We start from the raw sequence: 15826 nt of genomic DNA on the forward strand, positions 1-15826 counted from the left end.
TCTCTCTCTCTCTGTGTGTGTCTCTCTCTCTCTGTGTGTGTCTCTCTCTCTCTGTGTGTGTCTCTCTCTCTCTGTGTGTGTCTCTCTCTCTCTGTGTGTGTCTCTCTCTCCTGTGTGTGTCTCTCTCTCTCTGTGTGTGTCTCTCTCTCTGTGTGTGTGTCTCTCTCTCTCTGTGTGTGTCTCTCTCTCTCTGTGTGTGTGTCTCTCTCTCTCTGTCTGTGTGTCTCTCTCTCTGTCTGTGTGTCTCTCTCTCTGTCTGTGTGTCTCTCTCTCTGTCTGTGTGTCTCTCTCTCTGTCTGTGTGTCTCTCTCTCTCTCTCTGTGTCTCTCTCTCTCTGTATCTCTCTCTCTCTCTCTGTGAGTCTCTCTCTCTCTCTCTGTGTCTCTCTCTCTCTCTCTGTGTCTCTCTCTCTCTCTCTGTGTCTCTCTCTCTCTCTCTGTGTCTCTCTCTCTCTCTGTATCTCTCTCTCTCTCTCTGTGTGTCTCTCTCTCTCTCTCTGTGTCTCTCTCTCTCTCTCTCTCTCTGTGTCTCTCTCTTCCAATTCTAATACAAAAACACAATACTGTCAGGCACTGGGAATTGGAAATGTTGGAAATACCCAGCAAGCCTGGCAGCAACAACGGAGAGAGAATCAAAGTTAATGTTTCAGACCTGTCAGCTTCCGGATGAAAATGATTCTGAAGCGTGTGGGAGGAGGGGGGGTTTCAATTTGGGAATTGATCCAGGGGCTGCTCGTGGGCCAAGACATGAGCTCAACCTCTGACGTTTGCAGTGCCAAAGTGGCTCCCTTGACAACTGAGCAAGTCAGAACACCTCTTGGTTCAGGTATTGAGACAAACAGATGAGGAAAGTCCCAGATCCGTCCCTCATGTTGGTTGGATTTTTAACCTGGATCTGAGATTTGGAGGGATGGGGCGGTTATTACATCAGCCATGTGTTCTGTTCCTGAAATTCCATGTCCTGAAGCTGGATAGGGACAGAGTCCAGCCTTCTCATATCACCACTGTGGGATAATTCCCACCCAAGGCTGACAGATAAAGCACAGTGGCCTGGGTAGACTAACGGCTGGCACCAACTCTTGTGGGATGTAAACTCGATTAAATTATTGCTCTCGGGATAAGAAGGGGATACAACTTGATTGGGTGTTGAGGGTAGGGGGAGGTGGCGTTGACGGGTGTGGGAAATTTTTGCACGTCTTTCTACCCTTGTCGTCTTTGTTCTGCTGGCTTCTGGATAGTTTTACACAAGAGTCCTCTCATCTTATTTAATGATGGACTCCGTGGAATTCTACTGACAGCCCGCTGAAATGTTCAAAGGCCGAGTGTGGATCGGACACTGATCAGGCCTGACAGGTTGTCTGTGGGTAACACTGAAAAGGAGATTGTCTGTTACAGGAAAGGAACCCTCGGCACCCGTTTATGACATGAATCAACTTTTGTGAGGTTCAGGGGTCACTCTGCATTTTGCTTGGAGTGCACTTCCTAATAAGCTGCAGATGTCAATGTATCCGTGTTAGTGTGTGTGAGAGAGGGGGAGGGGAGGGGGTGATGGCGAAGGGTGGCGGTGCAGTGCAACTTTATCTTGGCGCCAGTTCTCCCAAATTTGATGAGATTTTTGCAGGTGTTTTTAAATTGAGAAGCCGGGACGCCATTGATTGGATTTATTACTGTCATGTGTATTGGGATACAGATCGGGCGGCACAGTGGTTAGCACTACTGCCTCACGGCGCCAGGGACCTGGGTTCGATTCCCGTCGGTGCGAATTTGCACATTTTCCCCGTGCCTGCGCAGGTTTCCTCCCGGGTGCTCCCGTTTCCTCCCACATTCGAAACACGCGCTGGTTAGGAGCGTTGACCTGAACAGGTGCTGGAATGTGGCAACTAAAGGAATTCCACAGCAACTTCATTGCAATGTTAATGTAAGCCTTACTTGTGACTAATAAATTAACTTTGGCGGTGAGAAGCATTGTTTCTTGCGCGCTATACAAAGCATACCATTCATAGAGTACACAGGGGAGAAGGAAAGGAGAGGGTGCAGAATATAGTGTTGCAGATACAGATAGGGTGAAGAGAAAGATCGGCTTAATGTATAATAGATCCATTCCTATTATAGGGTGGCACGGTGACACAGTGGTTAGCTCACAACGCCAGGGACCCGGGTTCGATTCCAGCCTTGGGTCACTGTCTGTGTGGAGTCTGCACATTCTCCCCATGTCTGCATGGGTTTCCTCTGGGCACTCCGGTTTCCTCCCACAGTCCAAAGACGTGCTGGTTAGGTGCATTGGCCATTAAGTTCTCCCTCAATGTACCTGAACAGGCGCCGGAGTGTAGCGACTAGGGGGATTTTCACAGTAACTTCATTGTGGTGTTAACTTGTGACATTAATCAATAAACTTTATCCAAAGCTCTGATAGCAGTAGGGAAGAAGCTGTTCTTGAGTCGGTTGGTATGTGCTCTCAGACTTAAGAGACAGGGAGACAGAATCAACCCAAAAATATTGATGAGGTGATGTCAAATATGGGTGACAAGTTATGGCGAGAAAAAAGAACTTAGAAATGCAAGGAATTTCACAGCTTTTGACACCTGGGATAGGAGTCAGTGCAACAATTCTTTATCTATGGAATGAGGATGGAGAAAGGACGAGGATGTAGGATTTTTTAAAAATTCTTTCGTGGGGTGTGGACGTCCCTGGCTGGGTCAGCATTTGTTGCCTCCTTCCTAATTGCCCCTCAACTGAGTGACTTGTTAGACCATTTCAGAGGGCAGTTAAGAGTCAACCACATTGCAGTGGGTCTGGATCACAAGTCAGCCAGACCAGGTAAGGACAGCAGATTTCTTCCCTTAAAGGTATCAGTGAATCTGATGGGTTTTTACTACAACTGACAATTGTTACTATTAACTGAGACTAGCATTATAGCCCAGATTTGATTAATTGAATTTAAATTCCACCAGCTGCCATGGTGGGATTTGAACCCAGGTCCCCAGAGCATTAACAAGGTCCTCTGGAGCTCTAGTCTTGGGACATTACCGCTACGCCACCGTGTTCCTTCGACGTGGCATTTGGTGCCTAACATGAATGAGTGAAAGTCCTGAGAGAAATATTGGCACAGGAGGGACACGATTTGGGTTTCTGCTGGTGCTTTTTCTGATGTTCTGAGCAGATTGCCTTCGGTCGCAGATCTTCCATAGAGTCCCTACAGTGCAGATGGAGGCCGTTTGGCCCATCAGAATGTGTGGAATTCACTACCACAGAAAGTAGTTGAGGCCAAAACGGCTGATTTCAAGGAGGAATTAGATATAGCTCTTGGGACTAAAGGGATCAAGGAATAAGGGGGGAAAGAGAGATCAGGATATTGAATTCAATGATCAAAATGAATGGTGGAGCAGGCTTGAAGGGCAAATTGGCCTACTCCTGCTCTTGTTTTTACAATAAGAAGTTTAACAACACCAGGTTAAAGTCCAACAGGTTTATTTGGTAGCAAAAGCCACACAAGCTTTCGGAGCTGCAAGCCCCTTCTTCAGGTGAGTGGGAATTCTGTTCACAAACAGAGCATATAAAGACACAAACTCAATTTACATGAATAATGGTTGGAATGCGAATACTTACAACTAAGTCTTTAAGAAACAAAACAACATGAGTGGAGAGAGCATCAAGACAGGCTAAAAAGATGTGTATTGTCTCCAGACAAGACAGCCAGTGAAACTCTGTGGGGGTTACAAATAGTGTGACATGAACCCAATATCCCGGTTGAGGCCATCCTCGTGTGTGCGGAACTTGGCTATCAGTTTCTGCTCAGCGACTCTGCGCGTCGTGTGTCGCGAAGGCCGCCTTGGAGAACGCTTACCTGAATATCAGAGGCCGAATTTTTACAAGTTTTTACAAGTCAGCACCAACTCTTCAAAAGGGCATCTTACCCAGGCTCCCCATCCCCATGCATTTACTATGGCTACACCTACACATCTTTGGACTATGGAAGGAAACCAGAGCACCCGGAGGAAACCCACGATCTTAGCTCATGTTCTTCGCAAATGGCTTGCATTCTGCGCAAATGCATGTCAATCTTGAATCCATTAAATATTAAACAGTCACTTCCAAAGTCTTCAGCAAAAAACTCCGGTTGATCTGAGTTGGATATTTTTGGATGCTCTGCACTGTGACATATCTCTGTCTGTATTTCACCAACCTGAGTGATTCCATCCAATACCTAATTGAATAGAAAAATAGTTAAATGTTGTTGGATATTCTCTGTATTTCTGTATTTGACCTTTTGTGGAGTGTTTTTTTACATTGCAATAGTGGAATGGATGACCGTTTGCTCATTCTAACACGCTCTTGTATCTTTTTCTCTTTCAGTTGACCTATTGGATTTTGCCTCTGCTCATGGGGAGCTTGGCTGGCTGACGGATCCATATAATGCAGCTGTAAGTACCAATACCGGCTGGGCAACCTTCCCCTCACCGCAGCACCACTCCGATCCATCTCCACTTTCCACCAAAGTGCTGGCGATGAGTTTTTTATTAAGTCGGGGGAGGGTTCCAATTGGTCATTTGAAAGCCTATGGAAAGAAGAAGTGTGATTGTCCAGAGTGGGCGGGATGTTTGATTAAAGTGGAAAGGTTGTTGGCATGGACCATTGGAAATAAAGTCCAGGCTGCTCACTGTGGTCTTTCCCTCTGTCCCCTCCCAATGGCTGCATCCTCCGAAGAAGCAATGATTCTTTCAGGGATTTACCTCCATGACCACCTGCCTTGTATCTTCTCTAATTGGCCATTCCTCACCTGGGAGTGTTTACAGGCTATCCCACTGTGGAAGCATCACCTTTAAATGCAATTAAACCCGTTCACGGATATCTGACTGTGCACTTACTGACCAAAGGTCAGAGGGTCACGGTGGTAAGCTGGACTTCTCTGTCTTAACAGGATTGATTTAACTTTGTATGTCACCCCCCATGGTTAGAGGGTGGTTACACACGGTTCTGGTTTCTGTCAAATGGGCTTCCTGTGATTCATAGAATCCCGACAGTATGGAAGGAGGCCCTTCGGCCCATTGAGCCTGCACCAACTCTCCAACAGAGCATCTTACCCAGGTCCTATCCCCGTGACCCAAAGTATTTACACTTAATACCCCTAACCTACACACCCTGGAACATCACGGGACAATTTTAACATGGCCATTCCCCCTAAGATGTGCATCCTGGGACACCAAGGGGCAATTTAGCATGGCCAATCAACCTAACCCGCACATCCTGGGACACCAGGGGGCAATTGATCAACCTAACCTGCACATCGTTGGACTGTGGGAGGAAACCCACGCAGACACGGGGAGAACGTGCAAACTCCACACAAGTCACCCAAGGCCAGTATCGAACTTGGGTCCCTGGCACTATTAACCACTGTGCCACCGTGCTGCCCACACAGATTCATGTAGGAAAGTGTACCAGTGTGAGTATTGGGTGAGGACAGAGCTGGGCTTGCTTATGATGGCTCTGTGGTCTGCTAACACTCCGATTGTGAATGGTTACATGCCAATGGTGCACTGGAAGTCACTCCTACTGGACTTAAAGTTGTAACCTTCAGGAGTGGGGAAGAAGAGAGAAGATATGGGAGTTGGGGGGGCAAATAACTTTCAACTTTAAGTAGCTGATCACTTGCATTTCTTTTCTCCGGTTCTTGTTTTAAAGTGGGATCTTCTCCAGACTGTGTGGAACGACACTCCCATATACATGTACAGTGTGTGCAATGTGGTCGAAGGAAACCAGGACAACTGGTTACGGACCAATTGGATCTACCGCGGAGAAGTGCAGCGCGTGTTCGTTGAGCTCAAGTTCACCGTGCGAGACTGCAACAGCTTCCCCGAGATTGAGACCTCCTGCAAGGAGACCTTCAACCTCTATTATGCCGAGTCGGACTTCGATTACGGGACAATCTTCCGGAAGAGCCAGTTCAAAAAGATTGACACCATCGCGCCCGATGAAGTCACAAGACAAGAGGACGTAAACTCGCGAAAAGTGAAGATTAACGTGGAGGTGCGCGCGGTTGGCCCACTCAAGCAGAACGGCTTCTATTTGGCCTTTCAAGATGTCGGCGCCTGTGTCGCGCTGCTGTCCGTGCGCGTGTACTACAAGAAGTGTCCGGCCAATGTGCGCAACATGGCTGCCTTTCCAGAAACGATAGCCGGGGAAGCTTCTCAAGCACCCTCTGAAGTTATTGGGACCTGTGTTGATCACGCGGTGGCCCAAGAATCACCAAAGATGCACTGCAACAGTGATGGCGAGTGGCTGGTCCCAGTTGGTCAATGTGTGTGTGAAGCTGCGTACGAGGTCGCGAATGGTACTTGCCAAGGTAAGTGTCGCTAACTGTTCTCCAGTTTGGGTTTCTGTCTAAAAAAAGTGAGAACTAGTTTTTGTGAGGGACTGGGGCTGAGGAAATTAAGATAATATGTATCTCGAGGGCTGCACTTCATCTATGCATTAGTACGCGGTTCCAGATTCATGCTCTTTAGTTTATTTCAAATGTTTTTGTTGACAATTATATTACTGATCATTTTGAATACTAAAGTTCTAGCAATAATAATCTCTTGCATTCCATCCCCGACCAATGTCTGGCTTGTTCCACACACCTAATGTTTGAAATTAAGTTGGGAGTATCCATTATATTATGTGGGTATGATTTGATTTATTGTCACATATACTGGGATACCGTATAAAGTGCTGTTTCTTGCACGCTTTACAGGCAAAAGATACTGTTCATGAAGTACAAAGGGGAAAAGGATAAGGTGCAGAATATAGTGTTGCAGTTGAGGGTAGGGTGAAGAGAAAGATCAGCTTAATATATGTTAGGACCTTTCAAAAGTCTGACAGCAGCAGGGAAGAAGCTGTTCTCGAGTCGGTTGGTACGTGATCTCAGACTTTTGTGTCGTTTTCTCGACAGAAGAAGGTGGAAGAGAGAATGTCCGGGGTGCGTGGGGTCCTTGATTATGCTGGCTGCTTTTCCGAGGCAGCGGGAAGTGTAGACAGAGTCAATGGATGGGAGGCTGGTTTGTGTGATGGACTGGGCTACGTTCACAACCCTTTGTAGTTTCTTGCGGTCTTGGTCAGAGCAGGAGCCATACCAAGCTGTGATACATCTGGAAAGGATGCTTTCTATGGTGCATCTGTAAAAATTGGTGAGAGTCAGAGTGGAAATGCTGAATTTCCTTAGCCTCCTGAGAAAGTAGAGGCGTTGGTGGCTTTGTTAACCATAGCGCGGTGTGGAGGGACCAGGACAGGTTGTTGGCGATCTGCACACTAAGAAACTTGAAGCTCTCGACCATCTCCACTTCATCACCGTTGTGGGGACATGTCCTCCACTACATTTCCTGAAGTCGATGACTAGCTCCTTCATTTTACTGGCACTGAGGGAGAGATTATTGATCCATGTGTAAGGACATTTTGTAGCCAAACCTCAGTAGACAATCTGCTTGAGTTTAGACTCAATTCGATCAGAGATCAGTCCCTTTTTTGTGTGGCGTTGGTGTGTGTTGTTGCATAGAATTCCCTTCTTTGTTTTGCTTGACTTAAATTGCACCGGTGGACTGTTGCGTTGGGTTCTAGTCTCAGGAACCACATTCATTCTGATGCAGCACTAGAAGCAAGGTGCCTGGGTGAGAGCACTGTTCACTGAACACAGCCATGCTTTAGATTTTGATGAGGGAACGTTATATGTTGCCGGGGGTGGGAGACAAAGGGGGTAGGGATAGATAGTTTTGGAAAGAATTCATCGGACAATGGGCACTGTTGTGCAGTGAGTTTGTTTAATGAGACATGGCCTTCATCACTCATCAGTGATTTACTGGAGACCCTCCTTATTTCTAGGCATATGTGAAATTCCATCACCATATATAATAAACAGACATTCCACAGTCACTGCCTCCCTGTTACTGGAATCTTCCCCTCCCCCCACCCCTCATGAGTTCAGGCAATTTTACTGTGTGGTAATGGGGGAGTGGGTTTGTATTTGTGACTCTCGTTGTCCTCACTTTTGACTGGGTTGTGGGTGAAATGCATTCAAGAAACCTGGGGGGATATAACTTCACTTGTGCACTGCTCCTGCGGTGAGGCTGGAATGTGAAGTATTTAGTTCTGATCTCTTGGTTTAACTGCGCCGGTGAGGCTAATTTCCGTCCCCACTGCCAACAATATCACTTTTAGCTACAGGAAGGGGTCAGTGAGTCTGTCCCCTTTTTTGTTTGATGGCTCGACCTATCTACCCACCATTTCCTTTGAGCAGATCCTACTCCATAAACATGTCCAATTGTCCCATTACATTTACCGTGTCGGCTGTCCTGTTCTTCCCTGGGAACAACTCTCTCGGGTAAATAAAATTCCCCTGACTTCCTTTCCTATTGCTGATTCCTAATTTCAACTCGTTAGCCCCGGCCAAACCTCACCCCAGTGCGAGAAAGAAAATGACTGGATTGGTTCTCTCTAATTCCCTAGAGAATCCGCCAACTTTAATTGGGTCAACTTGACATTTCATTGCCTCTTGATTTCCAAAACAGATTGTCCTTCCTGACATGGGATAGGGATGAATGTTTCATCCATTATTCCAAAACCCATCACGGACTCTGGTTAAGTGCAAAACCAGCTACGAGAGGGGTCTTGCAGGGCTACATTGATCTCCTGATGTTTATAACATCCAAGGGTCATTTGGTATTTGTCCTCTTTTAAAATAAAGGTTAGGTGAATTGGCCATGCTAAATTCTCCCTCAGTGTACCCGAACAGGTGCCGGAGTGTGGTGACTAGGAGATTTTCACAGTAACTTCATTGCAGTGTTAATGTAAGACTACTTATCACACTAAAAAATAAACCTTGAGAGTAAACCAAAGGTCCTTTTATTGAAACACTCATGTTTCGATTGGGCAAGTGAGGTGAAGTGGGAGCTCGATAAATCATTAACCTGCGTCCCAGGTGTGTAGCTCCAGTTTGGTCGCTCTGGGAGTGGCTGCTGTTGTGTGGAGAAGGAGGGAATGTGTCAGTTGCCCGAGGAGAAGCTGCTCTAACTGTGGGGAGCTTGTGTAATCCCGTGTGTCCCGACCCATTTCCTCTGCCTGGGCCTCTCCAAGGCCTCGCCTGGGCTTTGTGCACCCTTTTTTTTTAAGCTAATTACAGACCAGCGAGCTGTGGAATGTCCTTCACTTGCCATATAGGAAGTTGCTGAGGTAGAGGTAGCATTATTGGACAAAAGGCATTGAATTCAGTGGGCGAGATAATTGTGTAGAAGTCCCGTGTCCGTACATGCTGCTCTCCCTGGATTGTTGAATGCTAGGAGGTCCTTGGATTTGGTTGACTTTTGACGGTAATGGGAGCCTTCCATTCAGCCAGTGTTTTTTTTGTAGAGAACGATTAGTAGGTGATATCTGGGGAGGAATTGGATAATCTTAGCTTTTGTGTGAGATCCAATTGTAGGTCGAATCTGGCAGGGGTCCAACATCATATTGGATATTTTCAATGACTCTTGTTTTTCTGAGCTAAACAAACTCTACGCGTTAAAGACAGACCTAAGTGTCAGACTGGTTGGCACCAGCCAACTCTTCTTTAAAGGAGGTCTAAATAATCTGGTTTGACAGTTAATCTGATAATCTGTAATTATACCAGGATGTGTTTACAATAAGGTTTCACCAAGAGGAAGGTAGGGATTTTTGCTCCAAAGACTATCTCCTACAGGCCTCTGTACGTGCTGCCTAGTCCCTAGGCATCAATTCCGAATCGAGCTCCCCTTGATGGCTCAGTGTACCAAAAGGTCTCCCAGGGAACATCCTACATTGAATCTCATTCTGTGCCGAGTTGATTGACTTTAACAGAAAGGGTGTCAGAGGACAGGAAACTTGCTACATTGATTCCAGTTCTGTGACGAATTGACTGACCCTAACTGAGGGCAATGAGTTTCCTTGTTCCTGGGCAAACATTAACTGATCAGGCGGTGGGGAGATGGGTGCATGGGTCATTTCATTGAATCCCGACAGTATAGAAGAAGGCCATTTGGCCCATCGAGTCTGCACTGACCACAATCCCACCCAGTCCCTATCCCTCTAACCCCACATATTTACCCTGCTAATCCCCTGATACTAGGGTCAATTTAGCATGGCCAATCCACCTGACCCGCACATCTTGTGGAAGGAAACCGGAGCACCCGGAGGAAACCCACGCAGACACGGGGAGAATGTGCAAATTCCACACAGCCCGGAATTGAACCCAGGTCCCTGGCGCTGTGAGGCAGCAGTGCTAACCACTGTGCCATCCCACCCCTTTGGGTGAGGATGGGCTTGCTTGTGATGCTTTCTGTAGTCAAATAGCCCACAGATAGCTGCTGCCCATGGGCGTGAAGGACTGGTTTGATGAAGTACGGGAAAGGTTGAATTTGGGAGGACAAAGAAGAGGTTCAAAAGGCCCCCGTGAGGGAGCAAAATCTGACAGTAAACATGGTTGGCTGTAGAGATTCGCACTCCAATCAGTATTCTGTAACTTGATTTTGTGTCTCTGTGCCCTGTTTGAGAGCAGATTTCCGCTCCATCTGACGGAGGAGCAGCGCTCCGAAAGCTAATGGCATTTGCTACCAAATAAACCTGTTGGACTTTAACCTGGTGTTGTTAAAACACTTACATTGTCAGTGTGCCAGGGTCATTTCAAAGTAGGCTTGGCTTTGGCAGAGACCCTTCGAGGGCAGAGCGGGTCTCAATTGGAATGTAGTGTTTCAAGGTTTTGATTTGGAACTGGACTTTTGGATGGTGTTGTACAGGACAATCTGCTGGTCACTCGAGTCCCACGTCTTATTTGATTCGATTTATTATTGTCACATGTGTTGGGATACAGCGCCAAGTGTTTCTTGCGTGGTATACATACATAGCACACCGTTCATTGGGAAGAAGGACAGGAGAGGGTGCAGAAGGTGGTGTTGCGGGGTCAGGGGTCCATGCCAAACTCCCTGGCTGCACCCTCCTGTAATGAGTGCGGGCAGGTGGAGCATGGCAGGATTGGGGTTAATGCGTTAGAATTTCAAATCTCTCAGCAGTCCTGCCCTGGAGTGATGGAATGTGAAACCACAGACAGAGACTCAGCAGAGCAAAACCACGGGGGCTGCCTCAGAAACAACACCATTTTTTTTTTCTCTGGAGTCAGAGGAACATACGACTCTGAGCAATGATACAACCTACTCATTAAAACATTGACAAAACAGGAAAACATGGCATTAAGCTGACTGCAGTCACAGCAGCAAACTCCCCTGTGATGAATGTTGTTTTTAGATGGGCACTTTGGAATTTGCCAGGGGCAGGAGTCTATGTTCTCGAAGTATTCAGAACTTAACCATTCTGTGTTTTAAATTGCCGGGCTGCTCCGTGTTGGGTAGATTTTTTTGTGCCAATTCGTCTCCCGTCCGTGACCTCCGCCCACCTCATTCTCCCCTGACTGTTTTGACACTTGCTGGGGTGCAGGATCCATGGGCAATGCCTGCACGGGCACTCCCTCACCCAAATGCTCACTCCCTTCCTGGCAAGTCACATCAGCAGTCTCTTAGCCACAAGGGCAGGCCTGCACTCTCTCTAGGTCAGGAGTGCCCAACCAGTGTACCGTGGCGCACCGGTGTGCTGTGAAGATCTCCCAAGTGTGCTACAAAAAAAAGACTCCAACTCTTGCAATTAAATTAAGACTAACCTTCGTCTTAAGCTCTGTGGTCGGCACCTCCGAGACGCAACGAATCTTGGGCCTCCCGCGCTGGCTGGGAAAATGTCGCACCTGCGCGATTTAGATTATTCGCTTGGTGAGGTCCGTGCGCAAATCCAACGGGACTTGGAGCTGTAGACAAAGTTCCCACGTGCCCGCACAATAAGCGAAAACTCAAAGGGCGCCAAAACCCTGGGAGAAGCGAGAGAGACGAGGAGTGGTTTAACAAAAAAGATGCATGAGGACAGGGAGAGGTCACAAACAAAGTTCCCAGTAAGGGAAGAAGACAGGAAATAGGAGGTCTGTGTCAATTTTATTTTGCAGTATTAAGTTTAAGTTTATTGATTAGTTTCACAAGTTCGCTTACATTAACACTGCAATGAAGTTACTGTGAAAACTCCCTAGTCGCCACACTCCGGCGCCTGTTCGGGTACACTGAGGGAGAATTTAGCATGGCCAATGCACCCTAACCAGCACGTCTTTCAGACTGTGGGAGGAAACCGGGGGAAACCCACGCAGACACGGGGAGAACGTGCAGACTCCACGCACACACTGACCCAAGCCGGGAGTCGAACCCGGGTCCCTGGCGCTGTGAGGCAGCAGTGCTAACCACTGTGCCAGCGTGGTGTGCCATGACCTATAAGAGGTTGGGAGCCACTCTAGGTTACTGGATAGTGCCCGAGAGCAGGAACCCTGCCACTGCTTTTCCCTCTAATCCAGTGAAAATACTCCTGGTGAGATGTGCTAACTTGCAAAGGACTGGGGATCGAAGCTGGAACACTCTCTGTTCAGTGTGTGGTTTGGTGCCACATGGGTGATCTGGTTGAGATACTACTGGGCAGAATTCCCCGGCTGTTCACGCCGGTGGCATTTTCCGGTCCCGCTGCGGTCCTTGGCTGAGCTCCAAATTCTCCAACCTCACTTGCAGTGGCGGTGGATGGCCGGAACATCCGAAATGCCTGGGAATGCTGGTACAATCAGTGCTTTTGAGACTGGAATGTTCATTGCATGAGGGATATGGAGCAGAGAGATGCAGATTGGTTGTACTCTGAATGAATGAATAAATGGCTGGCCGGGGATCGAGGGGCTGAATGGCCTAATCTTCTTCCTTGTGTTCTCTTAGCTGTCTGTTCATTGGGAAAGTGGCTGGTGCATTGGTTTGATGTAGCCAGCAGGGTCAGGGGTAGGGGAGCAGCAGGGTCGGGGGTGGGGGGAGCAGCAGGGTCGGGGGTGGGGGGAGCAGCAGGGTCGGGGGTAGGGGGGGGCAGCAGGGTCTGGGGTGGGGGTAGGGGGAGCAGCAGGGTTGGGGGGAAGGGGGCAGGCAGCATAGTGTCTCTGGTTCTGAAGATCTATTGAAATAGATACAACCTGTTCCCTCCAGTAGTCACGGCACCAGAAACCTAACTGACACGGTGCACATGGCATCTCATCTCCGACTCGCCAGGCTAACTAACCATCAGAAATCCATAGAATTCCTGCAGTGCAGGAGACCATTTGGCCCATCGAGTCTGCACTGACAACAATCCCACCCAGTCCCTATCCCCATAACCCCCTTATTTACCCCGCTAATCCCCCTGACAGTAAGGGACAATTTAGCATGGCCAATCAACCTAACCTGCACAACGGGAGTGTGGAGGAAACCGGAGCACCCGGAGGAAACCCACGCAGACACGGGGAGAACGTGCAGACTCCACACAGACAGTGACCCAAGGCCAGAAGTATCCCCGGGTCCCTGCCGCTGTGAGGCAGCAGTGCTAACCACTGTGCCACCCAAATCAAGACCAAATAAGCTGCCTCAGCATGATGCCTGGCTGGGAGGTTTGGATGCACTAATACTCTCCAAAGCACCATATAATTGATGTGTAGTTGTTTCTGTAAATATTCATTTTTAAATACAACAAGATGGAGTTCATTTTTGCGTCTGCTTCATAAAATGTGTGAATGCAGACAATGACAAAAATCTTTGCTAACCTCAATAATTGATGCCCACACATTGTGAAACACATTAATAGGAAACACTGAACAATCAGACCACTGATTGGTGTGTAGGCTGCAGTTTAGAAACCTCTAAATATCCAAGTGGAGAGTCAGTCTGGTGGTGATTTTTGCACTTGGTCTGTCAGCTCCAGTTAGAGAGCTTTGTCAGTGATTTCCCTGCTGGATAACATGCTTTTGCTATCTCCACCACCTTCCCAAAGATCAGCCAGGGAGCGAGGTATCTGAAGACTCTTGACTTTAATTCCGCCGGTATCTAAATGGGGATTAGGTAAAGCAACATTCTAAATCTACACTGGTGCCCAGGAGCAGAGATTAAACACGCTTTATTGGCGTCAGCTAATCAGTATTTCTTGATTTTTCTGCTCTCTCCTACAACTTTAACCTTGGTGCTTTTTTTTCTACCAAACATCTCCCCTGTCACCTGGCCTCCTTAATTAATAGGACGGCAAGGTGGCACAGTGGTTAGCACTGCTGCCTCACAGCGCCAGGGACCTGGGTTCGATTCCCGGCTCGGGTCACTGTCGGCGCGGAGTTTGAACTTTCTCCCTGTGTCTGTGTGGGTTTCCTCCCACAGTCCGAAAGAGGTGCTGGTTAGGTGCATTGACCATGCTAAATTCTCCCTCAATGAACCCAAATAGGCGCCGGAGTGTGGCGACTAGGGGATTTTCACAGTAGTTTCATTGCAGTGTTAATGTAAGCCAACTTGTGACATAGTTTAATTTATTTATTCAATTATACGGGAGTTGAAGCAGCGGGGAGGTTGAGTCTTGCTGTGCCTTGATGGCATCTGTTGATAATGATGTGACTGGTACAGTGCTTGGATTCTGAGTTTGTCTCTGTAGTGATTCAGCGAGGTTGGCCTCTTGGAGTATGAGCTCCCTGATTGAGGCAATGATTGCCTGCTGAAACGGGGAGCCTCCCCTGTATATATGTATGTATATATTGAGGCGTGTCAGGGCTACTGGCACTCCGGATTCTGACATTGTACCTGAAGCACTCTGGGAGTGAAATCGAGTTTGTAAATAAAGGGAATCTGGTGAAGGGACACCGTCTGAGAAGTTCAGTCGCCATTACGTTTAAAATCCCTGGTGTATTGACAGAGGATGTTGGTGTCATCTGCCGCCAGATGTGACAACAACTCTTCAAAAGTTTGGTGGTGTTTTGTTGTAGTTTTGTGTGTGTGTGGTTGTACACAATTCAATCATGTGGTGAAATTATCAGCCGCAAGAATAATGTAGCGGAGGGGATGAGTGTGAGAGACGGCTGCAGGGAAATTGTTGAACTGACCAAAGACTGGGGTGGGTTACTATTAACTGGAATAGTCGCTGCGACCTGCCTGCTGTGTTGTGGGTTGGGTGGGTGGATGGATGGATGCACTGGGGTTTAGTGGAATTCCCCCAATGATGGTGAACCACATGCAGTGACTGGTTGGATTCTATCCATCACAGCCAGCCCAAGGCTATTCGCAAATCTGCCAATGATTTTATTAACAATTGTCGAGTGTCTATGGGACCCTGAAATTTTTTTTTAAAAAGGACAATGCATCATTCTCTGCTCAATATGGAGACTTTTCCCTGATGCTAATATGGGAATGATTCCAGACCCCCCAAACCCCCTGCTTTGACCTGATTGCAGATTTTTTTTTGTGTGATTCCCAAAGTGGAACGTCCTTGTTTTTTCCATTGGCGGAAGCCTTTAAACAAACAAACGTTCAGGCTAGGTCAGTGCTACAGAGGACTTGCTGCTCTACTTCCCTCTCGGGCGCTCTTTTCCTCTTCCCAGTCCTTGGCTTTATCGCCAAGTTGCTCTCCCAGGCGAGGAAAGATTGAGTCTTATCTCGACAGCCAGAGTGTAGCTCGCTCTCTGCCGTAAGGCTTCTCCTCTTCCAGCTGGCCTGATAACCGTCTCAGTCTTTGCCTCTCTGCCCCACCTACATTCTTTTGGAGTGAGTCACCCTGTTATCTTTTGAATGGTCAGTCAGTTCCTTCCTTGACTCCTGTCACAAGTTTTTTTGTGATTTTTTTTTCCCCTCTGTATTGTGTGTGGGTGGAAGGTTGCTTGGCTCCTTTGTGACAGCATTATTCAACGTTCAGGCACCGACCCACTCTGGCATGTAATGGCTCAATCAGTC

The 15826-nt window shown here is 47.7% G+C and overlaps 1 protein-coding gene across 1 annotated transcript in view; it reads left to right on the forward strand.

Moving 5' to 3' along the window:
- epha2b (eph receptor A2 b) overlaps positions 1–15826 on the forward strand; it is a 69014-nt gene that overhangs the window by 7920 nt on the left and 45268 nt on the right. The window contains exons 2-3 of the mRNA XM_078238966.1: positions 4353–4420; positions 5679–6339. Of these exons, the coding sequence (XP_078095092.1) occupies positions 4353–4420; positions 5679–6339 (729 nt within the window). The remainder of the gene's footprint in view (positions 1–4352; positions 4421–5678; positions 6340–15826) is intronic.

This window comes from Mustelus asterias, chromosome 22 (assembly GCF_964213995.1).
Source record: "Mustelus asterias chromosome 22, sMusAst1.hap1.1, whole genome shotgun sequence".
NCBI classification, from domain to species: domain Eukaryota; kingdom Metazoa; phylum Chordata; class Chondrichthyes; order Carcharhiniformes; family Triakidae; genus Mustelus; species Mustelus asterias.